Source organism: Lithobates pipiens, unplaced genomic scaffold (genome assembly GCF_037356315.1).
Source record: "Lithobates pipiens isolate NorthernLeopardFrog02 unplaced genomic scaffold, aLitPip1_a1.2 Scaffold_16, whole genome shotgun sequence".
Classification (NCBI taxonomy): Eukaryota; Metazoa; Chordata; class Amphibia; order Anura; family Ranidae; genus Lithobates; species Lithobates pipiens.
The window spans coordinates 503,004,807-503,023,645 of NW_027507748.1; the positions used below are offsets into that span (position 1 = coordinate 503,004,807).

Here is an 18,839-nt window from a genome sequence, read left to right on the forward strand (position 1 = left end):
TTTGTTTTAATGTGTAAGATGATACACCGCGAGAATCGTGATCTATCTTCTAAGCGAAAAAAAAATTGTCATTCTCATTTTAGCCAGAATCGTGCAGCTATAGCTGCCAGGATATTATGCTGTATAAAACAGAGGTCATTATAGACACAAACTTACTTGGCATGGCTCAAATATAAAGCCTGGCGATGTATATCCTCAGGATCAATCTCAACAGGATATATTGCAGCAAGCTGATCAATTGACCATTTAAACTGATGAGGAGTCTGGGGGAAAAAAAATAAATAAAATAAGTTTGCTTAGTAGAATACTTAGTGGTTCTAAAAGCGGCGTTCTGCCCGAAATATGAATTCTCATGCCACGTGCAATGTAACAAAAAGGTATGCTGTAAACTATGCCCAGTTTTCTATTTGTGCAGCATAGTTTTCTTACTTTGTGAAGTTTCTGCACTGTGCGGCCATCTCCAGTGTGGGCATCTGAAGCTGCAGTGTCCTTGCTGGATTCCGTGTATGCTGGCTACCCAGCATATACCTGCCAGTTTGACATGGCACTGCTGCTGTAACATTTAACATTGGCATCCAAGTCAAATCATGGTCAGCTTGGCACAGCACTGTTCCTGAACCATAAAAGTTACAGGAAACTTGGCGAGCACCAGGGGGGCCCTGCACTACAAAAGGATACCATTGAGCACAGCGGTGGGGGTGCAGTTCCAGAGAATGTAAACATCTTCGGTCCGTCATTCCCTTCCTGATATCGCATGCCATAGCATGGCGTACAATGGTTCTGTACACCGTGGGATAACAGACAGAAGATGTTGTTTACATTCTCCAACCTCAAGAGGCCTGGTCATTAAGGGAATAAATCCTTCCGTGGCTAAATTTAACGGGAGCATTGCCATGTCAAGCTGACCAAAGATTTCTTATAGCCACACATAGGAATCAAGAAGGTGGACATATGTGGGCAGTTGCTGACGCTGACCAACATAGTCCACCAAAAACCACTTTAGGTGGTTATATATCTCGGTACTGATACAATAACACAGATGAGATGAAAATCTAAATTTTAATACAAATAAAAAAATAAAATAAAAAAAAACAACACCCCCCCCCCGACAATTATATATTTGAAGTGGAGTATAAAAAAAATTCTTCTACTGGTTTCACAGTATAAACCGCTTCTTTAGGAGGGGTGGTCTGTAGAACAGATAATACAGTAAAAATATATACACAATGCAAAATTAACCTTGAGTGGAAATTTACAAGCAATATTCAAAAAAGGAAAACATGCTCACCCAACTGGACCAACTCGACTAGCAAGAGGACCCAAATGGGGGGGGTCGTCGGAGAGAGACTGTTTGGGTCCTGAATCTTGTATTAATGAATACCTGAGGCTATACTCAAAATTTTGTTATAGCCACATGTTAAATGGTGCCATGTCAAGCTGACCAATATTTTGTCCATTGCCTTCTGGGACTGATGAAACATCTCCTAGGAGCCAATGCAAACTGAAAATGATGTACATCACCACAGCCACTAAAAAGGCGGAAGTATAGATAAGTAAGGTTGTGTTCTTAGTGTTCTGCCCTGTTGCCGACTGTTGCTGCTTCAGAGGCAGACTGTTTAGGTTATAAGATGTGCCCTGTTGTGGTCAGTTGCCGCATCAGAGGATTTGCCCTTGTGTGGGTAAATGTTTAGCCCCTGCGTGGGCAATTTTTGTCAATGAAAAATGTAATTAAAAAAAAAATTAGATATAGGCATAAAATCAGGTAAGCGAACAAAAAATTTTTTAAAAAAAATTGAAAAATCATTTTAAAGGATGCACATCAGTGCTGCATGGTGAGGAGTGTTTAAATGTTTATTTTTTTATTTTCTTAATGCCTTCTCTGCCAAGTTAAGAGATCCATGTGCAGAAAGTACCATTGAAAGTTGCTAGGGTTGGCAGTGTTTAAACACATACAATGACCCAGCACAAAACTAGAACCTCCTAAGTTTTGAGTTTTAGGCTCAGTTCACACTGATACGATGTTTGAGACACAAAAAAAAAAAAAAAAAAAAAAACTAAAAGGGTGCACTTCCTGCATCGCAGTCACACTGTTCATGTGATCCATTTTTGGGTGTCAAAAGTTAAAGATACCAAGAAAGTAAGTCGCATTGCATGGGTATGATGTGTGATATGATTCAAGTCCCTTTCTCTGCAGCCTCAGCTGCACTGAACATGAATGGACAGGAGACAGAGGCTCCTCCTCATTCATAAAGACAGTGCAAACAAAAGTTTATGATGCTCAGTTATGAATGGATGGTCTGTGATTACCAACTCTGCTCATTCAGAGAAGGAGCCGATAAATTACATATTTACCTGCTCCTTCCTTCGCTCTACAGCCTGCATACAATGGAGGGAGAGAGGGAGAGATGCTTGTAGCTTCACCCTGACTGCCCAGGCATCGGAGCATTTTCACAAATACTTGTGCAAATGCTCGGCATCAGCACTGATACTAGTGTTGGTATAACCCTACATTCAATCATTATATGGTTTCATTGGCAGGCACATGGACTTATTTCCATATTGAACATTACGGACTATTCAATTTACTGAATGATTGTATATTGATAAATTTTCTGCATTTAATTTCTTGCATAGTACCGTATATACTAGAGTATAGGTCGATCCGAATATAAGCCAAGGCCCCTAATTTACCACAAAAAAACTGGGAAAATAATATTGACTCGAGTATAAGCCGGGGGTGGGAAATGCAGCAACTACTGTAAGTGGCAAAGAGGGTCAACAATGCCCATCTGCAGCTGCATGTCTCACTGTGTCTATTACATGCCTCCCTGTGTCCTGTGCAGATCTGCCTACCTCACTGTGTCCTGTGCAGATCTGCCTACCTCACTGTGTCCTGTGCAGATCTGCCTACCTCACTGTGTCCTGTGCAGATCTGCCTACCTCACTGTGTCCTGTGTATACCTCCCTGTGTCCATTGCAGCCTACCTGTGCTAATCTTCATCCTTTGTGTCCTGTGCATGCCTCCGTGTGCCCATCTGCAGCCACCGATCAGCGTGTCATAAAAACATACGGCGGCCATTCCAGTATTCAAAAGCCGTGCCTCCTCCTCGTCTGTGATAGGCAGAACACTCAATTTCCCAGCAGTCAGTTTTCAGCCTATAACGGACATCCGCTCATCCTCGTCTGAGGTATGAGGATGAGGGGATGTCCGTGATAGGCTGAAAACTGACTGCTGGGAAATTGAGTGTTCTGCCTATCACAGACGAGGAGGAGGCACGACTTTTAAATACTGGCATGGCCGCCGTATGTTTTTATGACACGCTGGCCACCGTCTGCCTACATGACATGCCTGATCAGGTAGGCAGATGGTGGTGACTCGAGTATAACCCGAGGGGGGCACTTTCAGCCAAAAAAAAAAATAAAAAAAAAATAAAAAGAAGAAGGGCTGAAAATCTCGGCTTATACTCGAGTATTTACGGTAAGTAGATGTGCACTATTATTTACGTATATAATCATAAAAAAAATTATATATATATATATATATATATATATATATATATATATATATATATATATATATATATATATATATATATATATATATATATATATATATAAAAAAAGAGTTTTCATTAGATACTTACAGCTGAGGGCTTCTCAGGTTTGAACAGGGATGGACTGGAAACAAATGGCTCATTTAAGCTGCAGTAATCATTTGGACTCTCAAAAGGGTTAAGAACTGCTTTCTGTCCTGGAGTTTCTGGGGTTAACTGAGCATGAGCATCACCCATTTCAGAAAGGAATCAACTGATGCCTGTGCACAAATAAAGAAAAAAAGTTTAATAGAAAAAAAAAAAACCCACACACCACACAACAAAGGGGAGGAGGTAAAGATCAACTAAAAATGCAGATTTTAGTTTAAATAATCAGTAGAACTCAGGTCCTCGCCACACACTTCCAGGCAAGGATGTCACCCCCTAGCCTGAAGCTTCCAGGAAAAACAGACATAAGGCATCACAGGAGGCTTTGGGTCAATTTCCAGCACCCTATACATGCACCATGCAGTGTCTCTGTTGTGCATTATCAAAGTGGCCTCAGCTCAAAGAAACCAGAAAAAGCAAACAGAATATTGACATGCATTAAAAAGGGGATCAACTCCAGAGATAAAACAATTCTGCCCCCTTCCCCCAGAGTTTGTGTTAGAACTGTATATCTATATGTGGGTATAAGCATATAGATATATCTCTATATATAAGCTTTGTTTTTGCTTTTGGTACTTGCACATTTACTGGTTACCTCATTTCCCATGTATGTATTTGAAAAAAATGCTAATATATAGAAATGGTTCTTGAAGCTATCAGAGTGTGTTTTCTTTTTCCTCCATTCCATTGGAATAATATTGGTTTGTAGCATTTAACTAGTAAAATAAATATAAAATTATATATATATATATATATATATATATATATATATATATATATATATATATATATATATATATATAATTTGTACTTTTTTTTTTTTTAAATGAAAGTTGCTAGTTTTGCTTGACCTGGTAGTGCAATCATTTTTTTTTTTTTTTTTAAATGTTGTGGCTGAATTGAGAGGGTTCACTAATAAATGTACAAAAAAAAAAAACAATAATTCTCCCGCTCTGGAAGACTCTGGTCTCTGTACTTCCACAGGTGGTGGTCTCAGCGGGGAGCATCGATAATTAAAAAAAAAAACAATTAGATAAGCACCCGAACGACCACAACATACAGGGATATACAATGCAATACTGACATAAAAAACAAAAACAAACACACGTAGGTTGGATTTGTATCTTTTTTCAACCTCACCTACAAACGTAACTACATAAGGATTATTAAAGCAAGGATATGTAGCGCTACCTGCTAATGATAAATTAATTAATGTTCACACTATCCTACCATGAGTAAATAATATATAAATTAATAATAGGTAAATGTACAAAATAATGTGCAAAATCCAACAATGTGCAAATTAATACTGATAGTGACCAAAAGTGCAAAATCACACATATAGTGTAGTAATTAGCCCACACTTACATAAATATGTGCAAAAAATTGCAAATTCACAAATAAAGTGCAAATAGCAATGAAAAAAGTTCATCCAATAAAAGTAAGTAAGGTGATCCACAATGACAACAAGTGCTGTTCAATAAACAAATATCCAATAGTGAAAGTCCTCAATATCCATTTTTCATGGACAGGGTTTGAATCATTCAGGTTGTATGCAGCCATAGCACAGAGTGCTGCTTTGTCCAGAGGCAGCATTTAACACGCCATTCCCAATGCACACATTCCTGTAGAAACGGTTGTGCATATAAGTGGGTGCTGAAGTGACCAACAAATGGAACCGTGTCAAATCAGAGCAAGAGAATGTCACCAGCACACCAAGGATCTCCAAAGCTTTATTCAGCGATCACATCATTACAAAGTTTTGGAGCTATGCAGGTCCCCCTTCATCAGGCACGTGACATCATATGTCTGATAAAGGGGTCCTGCGTGGCTTAGAAATGTGGCAATCCGATGTGATCGCTGAATAAAGCTTTGGACCAGTTCTGGAGCTCCTTGGTGACATTCTCTTGTTCTGAAGTAGGGTTTCACCACATCGCAACACAGCAGCCTGCCCACCCTCATTCACCGAAGGCTAGAGCTGCCAATAGATGGTTTGAATCTCAGCTGGTTCAGCAGGGACCTGCTGAAATTCAAACTATGGGCAGATTATTGCCTCTAGCAATGATCACTGTATTCTCCTGGCTACTACGCTGAATGTCTTGATGAGGGAATCAAGCGATTTTCTTGGTTGCAGGAAAGAAGATCACACCCTCTAGGCCAGTGATGGTGAACCTTGGCACCCCAGATGTTTTGGAACTACATTTCCCATGATGCTCATGCACTCTGCAGTGTAGTGGAGCATCATGGGAAACGTAGTTCCAAAAATATCTGGGGTGCCAAGCTTTACCATCACTGCTAGATAACAATGTCTAAGGCTACATTCGCACTAGCAACCAGCACTGGTGCAAAAGCCAGAGGCAGGAGTCTGCGATTCCTGCAGCGGTTTCCACCTGCGAGCAGCTAGACCGGTCCTCTAGCGCTGTGTATTTCAATGACATGTCAGTGGTGGTCGCAGCTATCCATCCTAACAGAGCAAATCACTGCTGGAAGCACACAAACTGCAAATGGAGCCTAAGAGGAGATTTAGATCTGCAGGGATATGCAATTAGCGGAACGCCAGCTATTGCAGAACTACAAGTCCCATGAGGCATAGCAAGTCTTTGACAGCCACAAGCCTGACACCCAGAGGCATTATGGGACTTGTAGTTCTGCAACAACTGGAGGTCCACTAATTGCATATCCCTGCAGTATAAAAATATCCTCTGACTTCCTTTTGTGTCTCTAGGACAGGAAGTGAAGGGGAATTTCTGCAAGGGGACAGGAGCTTCACCCCAAAGTAAAATAAACTGTCTTTCGATATACTTTACCCTTCCACACACAGGGGTCCTGCTAGCCCAAGGCCTCATGTGACTCCATAGCGGAGTATATGTGTACAGAGAAGAGCTCGCTCCCTGTAGGTGTGATAATAAACAATACACACATCCTCACCAGGCCTCCAATGCAGCCCCGAACCTCCCGCCTGTCGGCCCGCCGCTTAAACACGCTCGTCCTCTTCCACAATTTTCCTGTGTAACTAGAGCTCACCACACGCAACCAATCAACGCTACTCCCTGCAGTAATTTACCAATCACACGGCGGCCATGGGGCGGAGCTACCACAATCCTAAGGTCGCCCAATGACTGAGTATCCGCCATACAAATTCGAATGGGTCTCCGCCCCCCGTCACCATGCGAACTACCCACAACTTCCTCTTCACGGCTATTTCCGGTCGGTGGGCGTGATCTTCACGGAGCGATTGTCAACACTGATCGCATTGACTCCGCCTTCGTACTCATACCATTGAAGACATCAACTGCATTCTCCGCCCTAACGTCTGCTGGCAGCACTTCCGGGTCACCAGAGCTCGGGGGTCACCATGGCCAGCGCTCCTGTTAGTGTCAGCGCTATGCGGGAGACTATGGATGGTGAGTGGGTTGTGTATGTATGAAATGGGGCATTCAGAAAGCAGACTCCTCCGCTGTGCGGTCCTGGACTTTAATGTGTAACTGTCATCTACAAAACGTGTTTACTTTCTGCTAGGAACTATACTCTGCACTCATCTCATCCCTTTGGCCTCATGCACGTTCTGCTAACTCTGCCTTTCCTCCTGACAGCAGAGCTTTTACAGAAAGAACCCTTGTGTAACATGCTTAGGCATCTCAAGCACTTGGGCATTTTATTGGCCAGAATAATAATTTATTCTGGGCGATGAAATGAATTAACACTCAAGTGATAGAAGTGCGTAGCACGTTTAGCAGCATCAATCGGTTTTTCTGCCAAACCCCGGCAACTCCTGGACGCACTGGAAAAAATGCTTTTAGGAGTAGCTGGAAAAAAACATCCAGTGTGCATGAGGGCTTTCACTGCAAGAGCCCATGTTTGCTTTTTGTGCACACGGTTTTACCACTTTAGTACCGCGCTATAGCCAAAAGATGCACTATAGTTCTGGGAGGGCGTCCAAAAATGTCCTCCCAGAGCCCCGCCTCCTGCGACGCACAATGACCTCTGTGTCCTTCTGATGACAGATTGAGGTAAAGGGACAATCCCAATGGCCCTTTCTCATGTGAACAGCTCTGTCCAGTCAGTTGATCACCTGTAAACAGAAAACCAACTTGCTGGTTGTCCGCAGTCCTTTCCTCACGTGCTGTGTCTGTGTGAGGAAAGGAGAACCAATAAATGGCATTAGTACGTCCCCATCAGTGTCCCGATTATCAGTGCGTCCCCTTCAGCGTCCCAATTATCAGTGAGTCCCCATCAGTATCCCAATTATCAGTGCATCCCCACCAGTGTCCCGATTATCAGTGCATCCCCACCAGTGTCCCGATTATCAGTGCATCCCCACCAGTGGCCACCAGTGTCCCAATTATCAGTGTGTCCCCATCAGTGACCCAATTATCAGTGTGTCCCCATCAGTGACCCAATTATCAGTGCGTCCCCATCAGTGACCCAATGATCAGTGCGTCCCCATCGGTGACCCAATGATCAGTGCGTCCCCATCGGTGACCCAATGATCAGTGCGTCCCCATCGGTGACCCAATGATCAGTGCGTCCCCATCGGTGACCCAATGATCAGTGCGTCCCCATCGGTGACCCAATGATCAGTGCGTCCCCATCGGTGACCCAATTATCAGTGCGTCCCCATCGGTGACCCAATTATCAGTGCGTCCCCATCGGTGTCACGATTATCAGTGCGTCCCCATCGGTGTCACGATTATCAGTGCGTCCCCATCGGTGTCACGATTATCAGTGCTTCCCCATCGGTGTCACGATTATCAGTGCTTCCCCATCGGTGTCACGATTATCAGTGCTTCCCCATCGGTGTCACGATTATCAGTGCTTCCCCATCGGTGTCACGATTATCAGTGCTTCCCCATCGGTGTCACGATTATCAGTGCGCCCCCATCAGTGTCACGATTATCAGTGCGCCCCCATCAGTGTCCCATTTATCAGTGAGTCCCCATCACTATCCCAATTATTAGTGCATCCCCATCAGTGCCCACCAGTGTCCCGATTATCAGTGCATCCCCATCAGTGTCCCGATTATCAGTGCATCCCCATCAGTGTCCCAATTATCAGTGCGTCCCCATCAGTGTCCAAATTATCAGTGCGTCCCCATCAGTGACCCAATGATCAGTGCGTCCCCATAAGTGACCCAATGATCAGTGCGTCCCCATCAGTGACCCAATGATCAGTGCGTCCCCATCAGTGACCCAATTATCAGTGCGTCCCCATCAGTGTCCCAATTATCAGTGCATCCCTATCAGTGGCCACCAGTGTACAGATTATCAGTGCATCCCCACCAGTGTCCAGATTATCAGTGCACCCCCATCAGTGCCCCAATTATCAGTGCACCCCCATCAGTGCCCCAATTATCAGTGCATCCCCATCAGTGGCCACTAGGCTCCTGATTATCAGTGAAGAAAAATTACTTGTATGCAAAATATTTTTCTTTCAGTTATAATGTTTTTTAGTTTTCGAATCAGTGATGATTAAATACCACCAAAAGAAAGCTCTATCTGTCTTGAAAAAAAACAATAACATTTTCATTTAGGTACAGTGTTGCATGACCACACAATTGCCATTCAACACGTGACAGCGTGGGAAGCTGAAAATTGGTCTGAGTGAAGGGGGTGAAAGTGTATTGAAATGGTAAAAAATAAATAAATAATTTTACCCCCTGAAGATTGCATAAAACCCCCAAAACATTATATATTTTCTGACGGCAAAAACAATAGTGCACCCTAGGGAATAAAATTGTGGCAGTTCAAATTTTTTATGTTACATGATATTAGCTCAAAAGTCTAGCAAATTCAAACATTCAGTAAAAAATACAATAAAGCTGGTTTTAGGGCACACAAATGCAATCAATACCCAGTTTTTTTTTTTTGGAAAATATAAAAGATAAGGTTGTGCCAAATAAAAAGATGCTCAACATGTCAAACCTTAAAATTGCATGTGTCTATGAAATGGCGACAAACTTCAAGAGGTTCTAAAGCCTGGAGGTTTTTTACCTTAGTTTAAATAAACCCATCGATTTGACAGTTTAAAAAAACGGTTACATTCCTGGCACATGGCAGGAAGGCAAACTGTCGCATTTACTTGTTCTCTCAACCAAACTGTCATACCATTAAATCATGGCTGTTATCATAATTGATCACGTGTGCAGTTGTAGATCAAACGTGCCCTCAGACCCCTTTCACACCAGGGCGTTTTGCAGGCACTATAGCGTTAGAAATAGCGCATGCAATCCGCCCTAAAAAAGCTGCACCATTGTCTGTAGTGTGAAAGCCTGAGGGCTTTCACACTACAGCGGTGCGCTGGCAGGACGTCAGGGAAAAGTCCTGCCAGCAGCTTCTTTGGAGCGGTGTGTTTACCGCTCCTCCACCGCTGCTCCCCATTGAAATCAACGGGGCAGCGCTGTAATTCCGCTGGCAAAACGCTGCTATTGTGGCGTATTGCAAGCAGTTTTAACCCTTACTCGGCCGCTAGCAGGGGGTAAAAGCGCCCCGCTAGCGGCCGAAATGCGCCACAAATCCGGCGGTAAAACCCCACTAAAAATAGCGGTGTTTTACTGCCCACGCTATGGGCGGTGTGGTGTGAAAGGGGTCTAAGATGGCAGCTTCCTTGGCCGAAAACAATAGGAGGGTTTAGTTCAGGTTTAGCCTAGGTTCACACTTATGCAATGCGGGAACCAGTGCGATTACAGTGCTGGTTCCCGCAGGCAGTTCACACTGCCCTCTGGGAACCACTGTGGGTGTCATTACATTGTTAATGACACCCATAGATCGCAGTGAGAACTCGCACAGGAATTGGATAGGTGAGAACACCCATGCGATCCGATTTCAGTACGGGGGAGGAAAAAAGTCCTTGCACTTTTTTCCTGCAAATCTAATGCGAGTTCAGCCATGCAACTGTATAGCTGAACTCGCATCTCACAGACCTCGCATGTGATCGGCACCACGGGTAAGAATCATATGCGATGTCTGTGATCGCAGTCGTTTGAACCTGGGCTAAAGTTAAAAAACCTTCTGCAAGCAGCTCACCAAACCCCCCCATCCCCTGTATACTTATCTTATACTTTATACCAGGGATATGCATGAGGCATAGCAAGACTCTGACAGCCACAAGCATGACACCCAGAGGTAGAGGCATGATGGGACTTGTAGTTTTGCAACAGTTGGAGGTCCGCTAATTGCATATCCCTGCTTTATACCAATCTCGATCCAGTGATGTGCACAAGGACCCTTTCCCTCTCCCATAGACACACACACACACACCAGAGATTGGAAGCAAGCACACACGAACGACTGCTCCCATAGCAAACCCCATTGCTATGGGGGCACTCAGTGAGGGGGAAGGAGCAACGGTGGGGAACCAGAAGAGGAAGATTCAGGCTGCTCTGTGCAAAACCATTGCACAGTGCTCCACGCCCCTCCCTCTTGTTGAGTGCCCCCACAGCAAGCAGCATTCTATGGGGGCAGCCGAGCCGCAATGCCCTGTGTCCAATCAGACACAGAGCTGCAGCTCGGCCCACCTCCTTTCTCTCCTCATTGGCTGACTGACTTTGACCACAGTGGGAGCCAATGCTGTCTCAGCCAATGAGGAGGGGGGTCCCAGGCAGCCGAGACACACTTACGACATCGCTGCATCTAGATGGACCTCAGGTAATTATTCAGAGGGCTGAGGGGGAATGCTGCACAAAGGTTTTTTTATCTTAATGCATAGAATGCATCAAGATGAAAAACCATCTGCCTTTACAATCACTTTAAGATAAAAAATATTCTGTGTGCAGCAGCCCCCGTAATACTTACCTGAGCCCCATCTCAATGCAGCGATGTACTTTGGTGCCTCGGCTGTCAAAGACAGTTGGCTGGAGGGGGAGGGGGCTGGGACTGCGACTGTGGCTCTGTGTCTGAATGGGCACACACAGCCTCGGCTCAGGTGCCCCCATAGAAAGCTGCTTTCTGTGGGGGCCTTGACAGGAAGGAGGGGCCAGGAGCAGTGAAGAGAGGAGGATCCGGGCTGCTCTGTGCAAAGCCACTGCACAGAGAAGGTAAGTGTAACATGTTTATTCTTATTAAAGAAAAAAAAAACTAAAAGGTTAAAGTGATACTAAAATTTAAAATGGAATAATACTCCCCTCCATTCCATTCCAGCACTGCAGTGTCCCAGATCTCCTTCACCAGCCTCTGACCACTTAAGTCTGTCCTCTAGTCATACACCTAAATTTCTGCCACTGAAAATGTGTTTTTCAGCATTCTGCCGAAAGCAAAAAGGGTGCAGAAAATGGCGGCGATTTTACTGTGCTTATGGTGTGTTTTTCATAGATCATGTGACTCATGAATACATCAAGAATACAACACAGGTGCATTTTTTGTGTTTTTTTTTTTTTTTTTTTTTTATGTGTTCTTCATTCTTGCTACATTTTCAGTGCATTTCAACGGGGAGGTGTTGACCATATATGCACCAAAAATGCAGCAAACAGAGTTTTTAACATCACTTTAAATGGTGCCAATAATGGGCGATTTAAATCCATATTCATTTAACCACTTAAGGACCAAGCATATATTTTACACTTGGTGTTTACAAGTTAAAATCAGTTTTTTTTTTTTTTTTTTTGTTTGTTGTTTTTTTTGCTAGAACATTACTTAGAACACCCAGACATTATATATGTTTTTTCTTTCTTTCAGACACCTTAGAGAATAAAATTGTCAGTTGTTGCTATGCTTTGTCAAACCGTATTTGTGCACTTTTTGAATAAATAAAAAAAGAAAACCATAATGTTGGCCCAATTTTGTTCTATACTGTGAAAGATAACGTTACGTGGCATAAATTGATACCCAACATTTCATGCTTCAAAATTGCACCCGCTCCTGGAATGGCCAGAAACTTTTACACCTTAAAAATTTCCATAGGCAGCGTTTACAAATCTCTACCAGTTACCAGTTTTGAGTTGCAGAGGAGGTCTTTTGCTAGAATTATTGTTCTTGCTCTAACCATCGTAGTAGTTTGAACACTGTTTACATATGTACTCCCCCCATGTGGCTCCATCTCATCTAAGACAGTGGTTCTCAACCTCAGTCCTTGGGTACCTCCAACAGGTTTTCAGGTTTTCCTTTACTTTGTGCAGCTGCTTTGTCATTATACTGCGGCAGATTGGCGCGTTCCCACGAGCCACCGTAGCTGTACGTCGGCTCCTTTAAGTGGGATAGCAGGCACGTGCGGGGTGCCGATGCTCATGGCCGTTGTTCGCGATTAACCTCTGGCCACGAGCGATCGCGGGCTCAAGAGGCAGAACAGGGACGTGTTTGTGTAAACGCACAAATCCCTGTTCTGTTCTGTGAGGAGAGATAAAGCATGAGTTCCTAATAGCTAGGAACCACAATCTCTCATCCCCTGAACACCGTTGTAGTCCTATTATGATGTAAGGCGCATGATGACCTCACTCAGCGTGCCCACATGACAATGCACAGCGTGCATCACACGTGTTTTGATTGGTGTCTCTTGGAGGAGGTGGAGCCACATGAAGGTAGGGGTAAATAAAAGCAGTTCACCCTGGTATCCATGGTTCTGAACTATTTGTCTTACATTGACAGTATTGGTGTATTCTAAGATTCAGACCCATCAGCTTTCTTATATAGAATTACAATAGTAACTAGCACAGTGGGGGAGATTTAATAAAACTGGTATATACAGAATCTGGTGAAGCTGTGCATAGTAGCCAATCAGCTTCTAACTTCAGCTTATTCAATTAAAGGGTAAGTTCACCTTTTCAGAAAAAAATAATAAATGCACATATTTTGCAGGTAAAAAATGTGCATTTATTATTTTTTGTTACAGGAAGCTGTAAAGCATTGCACCAGCGATCAGCAGTCATCTAAACGGGTAACTTGTAAAAAAAAAAATGTAACCGTCGCCTATGGAGATTTTTAAGTACCGTAGTTGCCATTGCACGAGCGTGCGCAATTTTAAAGACATATTAGGTATTTATGTACTCAGCATAACATCATGTTTCATATTTTACAATAAAATGGAGTATATATTGTTTGTTTAATTCATTAACCACTTGCCGCCTGCCATATAGCAAATTGACGTTGGCAAAGCTGTTTAGTTATTCTGATCGGATGTCTAATGGTGTAATCGGGATAAGGAGCCGGCACACAGCGCAGCGATCGGTGGTGCTGCGTGTCAGTATGACACACCGCATTTCCGATTTGGGTAAAGAGTCTCTGACAGAGACTCTTTACCACGTCATCAGCTGTGTCCAATCACAGCTGATCACAGTGTAAACAGGAAAAGTGTATTGGCTTTTCCTCACGTTTGTCAGATGCGTGTAGAGGAGAGCTGATCGTTTTCTCTTCTGGCGGGTGGGGGGGGGGGGGGTGTTACCCTGGGGTCAGGAGAAGACCTGTTTTTTCCAGTGCCCTTGAATACCCCTTTATTTCTTAAAGTAGAAATGTAGCCCTCGCCACACACTAAAACTAATTGAAAAAAATAAACTTTGCCTTTAAGTGGTTGTAAAGGTAGAAGGTTTTTTTATCTTGATGCATTAAGATAAAAAGCCTTCTGTGCACAGCAGCCCCCCTAATACTTACCTGAGGTCCCTCTAGCTGTCACGGAACTAAAAGTCCCATCATGCCTCTGCCTAAAGGAGTCATGCTTGTAACTGTCAGCCTTGCATTGCCTCATGGGACTTGTAGTTTCGCAAGAGCTGGAGAGCCGCAAGTTTGAGACCCCTGCTCTAGATCCACTGATGTTGTAGGATTGTCTCATCTGCTGGGACTCTCCTTATTGGCTGAGACCGAAGCGCAGCACCACTGGCTCCTGCTGCTGTCAATCAAAGTAAGTCAGCCAATGAGGAGAGAAAGGGGCAGGGCCAGGCTGTGGCTCCATGTATGAATGAACACACAGAGCTGTGACTTGGCTCAGATGCCCCCATAGTAAGCTGTTAGCTGTGGGGGCACTCGACAGGAGGGAGGGGCTGGAACACCGAAGAGGAGGATCCGGGCTGCTTTGTACAAAACCACTGTACAGGGCAGGTAAGTATAACATGTTTGTTATTTTTAACTTAAAAAAGAGACTTTTTGTTATACTTTAGGATGTTGTGCTTACAATGATACAATTGGTGTCAATGTACTAATGGAACATTCATAACTTTGTTTTCTTCTTCTTCTGGCAGTTCTACTTGAAATCTCCAGGCTTCTGAACACAGGTTTGGATATGGAGACTCTATCGATATGTGTAAGACTCTGTGAGCAAGGAATTAATCCAGAGGCTTTGTCTTCTGTTATAAAAGAGCTACGCAGAGCGACAGAGGCACTGAAGGCAAGTGATTATTCAGACCAGCACTATGAGATTAGTATTATTTGTATGTCCTGATATCCATGTGAATTTATAAAAGCTGTGATGCAGTTATAACGTCTATAATTTTCCCCTAAATTATGTCTAAGTTTCTAAGATGTGCCTTTTAGTATACTATAGGTATTCTTTTATAGTTCAGCATTTCTCTAAACACCATTTCTCTTGGAGGCTTAACTGTGCATGGTTTTTACTAGGATATCTGTGTTTGACCACAGCAGCATTCATTAGTGGCTCAGACATTATGCATATAAATGAACCAGCTAATTGGCTTTACTGTGTTTTAAGCAGCAGTATTTTTAAAAGAAGTCCCCTCAATAATCCCTGTGGAAAAGAAAGCAAATACAATTTATTCAGTCTTAGAATTTAACCATTTAAATAATTAGTCCACTCATTATGCAGAGTGCAGCAGGAGTATTGAGACTGGGCAGACAGAGCCATATATTATATGGGGAGAATTTATAGGTATAAATTGATGTTATATTGAGTAACCTTTTTTCGGATAAGTACACATCCATTTACAGATGTCCACATAAAACATTGAGAGCCACTGTTGTCAGATTCATTCTGAAGATGCTAGTTGCCTGGCTTAATGAGTCAAAGCTAAACTCCAGGTATGATCTGTATTGCATATTTTACATCGCTACATTAATAGCCCTGATCTTCTGGATCCTACTGAGGCTCTGTGCAGCTTCTTCTCAGCACAAAGAACTGGGGGGTCACCCGCAGAACACTGCTGATAGTCAGAGAGCATTGGTTTGTTTTTTGGTATTTTTCCCAATGACCAGAAGTCGTTCTCCAATTGGAATAAAGTAGAGAGAAAAAGTGGTGATGTTAGATCATTTCTGGAGTTCAGCTTTAGCCCAGGTTCACACTGAGAGCGGGAATTAAATTGTCTGAGTTCAGCTGAACTAGGACAATTTTATTCTTGCATGGCAGTCACGACTTCCGGGGCGATTTCAGAGACATCTGTGTGGGTTTCTGCATAGATGTCTATTGAAATCGCACCCCAAAGTCACCAAAAGTAGTACAGTAACTATTTTTGGGAATCGGTGCAGCGTCGCACTGATTCGGATGATGCCATTGCCAGAAGTAGCCACCATTTTGGCATGCACTTTGACATGTCAAATCACATTTCAAATCACTGCAGTATGAATGTGGGCTTAATGACTACAAGCATGTTGTAAGTGGGTGCCAGAATAGCTTCTCTCTATGCTTGTTCCAGTAAAATGAATAAAGGAAGCATTTAACCTGGGTTCACACTGTGTGTGGACACGACTCACAGAAGGAGGTCTGGTGCATCCCTGTTCATCGTTGCAGGGACAAATCGGGCCCGAATTTTTGCCTGAATTCCAACCTGAAACAGAAGCGAAGACGCACAGGACCCTTGTGTAATCCATTGAGCTGGTCACAATCTCATGCCATGCGAATTGGATGCGGATTTCTCAGGATCCAATTTGCTATTGCCGACAATGGCACCGTCCGAATCTGTGTGATGCGGCACCGATTCCCAAAAGTCATTTCTGTACTGCTTTTGGTGACTTCATGGTGCAATTTCAATAAACATCTGTGCAGAAACTTGCACAGATGTCTCTGAAATTGCCCCCGAAGTCATGACTGGCATGCGGAATGAAATAGTCCGAGAAACCCACATCCAATTCGCATCGGTGTGAACCCAGCCTGAGGCTAAAGCACTAATTTTACAGACAGAGATCTAACATTCTCAAAAGAAGTTGTCTCCTGACAGGTGCGCCTTAGGTTTGGTTCCCACCTATGTAAGGCTGCTTTCACACTGAGGCACTATAGTGCTAGAAATACGCCTGTAAAGAGCCTCTTCTCTCAATCCAGTGTGAAAGCCCGAGGGCTTTCACACTGGAGCAGTGCTCTGGCAGGCATGCCAAAAAAGTCCTGCAAGCCGCATCTTTGAGGCGCTGTAGGAGCGGTGTATACACCGCTCCTATAGCGGCACTGCCCATTGAAATCAATGGGCAGCGCAGGCAAAGCGCCGCCACATCGGTGCTTTGTGGGCGCATTTATTACTTTCTCGGACGTTAGCGGGGGTTAAAAGTGCCTAGCTATTGGCCGAAGAGTGCTGCAAAGACAGTGGTCAAGCGCCGCAAAAAATGGCGGCGCTTTACCTACTCCCCAGTGTGATAGTAGCCTATGTTGCAGTTGATAAATTTTCACGGTGCATTTAGTGTTTTTATTTTTATTTTATTTTTGCATGCACATTTTTAATGCATTTTGTATTCTTGGGAGGTGTCTGTTGTCTTGCGGGAGAAACCAGCAGAAATGCATAAAAAAAACAAGCACTGTTTTTTTAATGTGTTTCTGCTGCATTCTCTGCATTGTGCTGAAACCCAGAGCCACTGAGCAATGGTAAACATTTAGGCTGTGAGCAGATTGGCCTCTACATTTTTGGCGTAGTGCCTAAGAATAGAGAACAACCTGAGCATGTGCAGAGCTGGGTAAGACAGTGTATTACTGGATTTTACACAGTATAGGCACTTATTTTTAATGTTTTACTGAGCTATACCTGCAAAAGGGACCAGCCTAAAGTGATCTAGGACTTATTTTTCTGACTAAAGTTCTACTTTAATTGTATGGAAAGCCATCGGATGACATTCATAACACAAGCAGAAAACCACCTTCATTAGAAAGATGGCAAATGTTAACTTTAAATTCTGTTTACATGGCTGGTGGTAGAGGGATAACTCACTTGAGATAGTGTAATCTTGCCGCAGAAGTGTGACTTATATTTTTTTTTTTTAATGATCTTTTAGGCATCGGAGAACATGGCAAATTAATCAAGAGTGGACTTGGAGTATATTATGTCTTCAAATCAAGCCTTTCACTGCAATACTAAACAAAGTTATCAGTCCTATATTCAGAGCTTATATGAGTCCGTCTTATTTCCTTTTGTTTGTCTTTGAAGTATTTAAATGATGGATACCAATTTTGAATTCTACAGTCTGTGTTTTGCAAAACTTTATTATTTAAAGTTAATGGAATGCTATTGTATTATGAAGCATTTTGTTTTAACCAGAATTGTGTTTTGGAAAATGGACATTCTTTTGTAAAACCTTTATTTTTTATGCATCATTTCAAAAATGTTTGTCTATGACATTATGTGTACTTTGTATTAAATACAGTGTATTTTAATTATTTTGAAATTAATATTACATTATTGATAAGCAATTCATTTTAAATTAATGTAAAGCATTGGTATCGGGAGCATATGAGCGAGTACCGATACTCACTGAAATGCTTGGTATCGTTTTTGTGCATCCCTAGTGCTAAGGGACACTGCTCGTGGTTGCTGCACCTTCCACGTCCATAGTGATGGAATCCTCTTCCCTTTTAAAAAATAAAATAAAAAAATAATACATTTTAACCTATAGTATACAATGTGGTTGATTTAAAAAATCAAACACTAACAGCGCTCAATATATAAATCAAAAAAATTCCTCAGATCTCTCTTATAGAAAGTGAAAAACTCTTTTAAAATAAGCAATCTAATTTAGAACGCCACTAATCACATTATAAGCATCACACTTATCACATACTAGTAAGAGTCCATAATTGAAGATGCTAGCAGTAGAAGCGTCAGCAAAGAGATGCCATCCACCATGAAGATATATTTCAGTCACAAGGAGTAACAGTCCTACACCATCACCGTATCCACCTTTGTGCAATCCCCCATGGCTGGCCGCTTACCAGAACAGTACTGCAAACAGGCTTTAAATATTAGATCTTTCAATCTTTCTGCTCCTCCAGGTCTCTTTACTCATCCACTCACCA

At 42.9% G+C, this 18,839-nt stretch overlaps 2 protein-coding genes across 2 annotated transcripts in view; one reads left to right on the forward strand and one right to left on the reverse strand.

Annotated features, from left to right (window-relative positions):
* Positions 1–6,735, reverse strand: part of BORA (BORA aurora kinase A activator) — a 47,272-nt gene extending 40,537 nt beyond the window's left edge. Inside the window, exons 1-3 of the mRNA XM_077483127.1 lie at positions 6,630–6,735; positions 3,645–3,814; positions 157–263 (exon numbers count right to left, since the gene is read on the reverse strand). Coding sequence (XP_077339253.1) covers positions 157–263; positions 3,645–3,791 — 254 coding nt within the window. The 5' untranslated portion in view covers positions 3,792–3,814; positions 6,630–6,735. The remainder of the gene's footprint in view (positions 1–156; positions 264–3,644; positions 3,815–6,629) is intronic.
* A 181-nt stretch (positions 6,736–6,916) lies between these two features.
* On the forward strand, positions 6,917–18,200 carry MZT1 (mitotic spindle organizing protein 1). Its single transcript, XM_077483128.1, has 3 exons — positions 6,917–7,105; positions 14,860–15,005; positions 17,822–18,200. Exons 1-3 carry the CDS (start codon positions 7,057–7,059, stop codon positions 17,843–17,845), a joined length of 219 nt encoding a protein of 72 aa, XP_077339254.1. The 5' UTR covers positions 6,917–7,056; the 3' UTR covers positions 17,846–18,200.
* The last annotated feature ends 639 nt before the right edge of the window (positions 18,201–18,839 follow it).

Bases quoted from the DNA above. Each gene is read 5' to 3' on its own strand.
- MZT1 (XM_077483128.1), top strand. From the start codon at position 7,057: ATGGCCAGCGCTCCTGTTAGTGTCAGCGCTATGCGGGAGACTATGGAT. The intron at 7,106-14,859 runs GTGAGTGGGTTG...TTCTTCTGGCAG, and splicing joins TATGCGGGAGACTATGGATG to TTCTACTTGAAATCTCCAGG. The intron at 15,006-17,821 runs GCAAGTGATTAT...ATGATCTTTTAG, and splicing joins GAGCGACAGAGGCACTGAAG to GCATCGGAGAACATGGCAAA.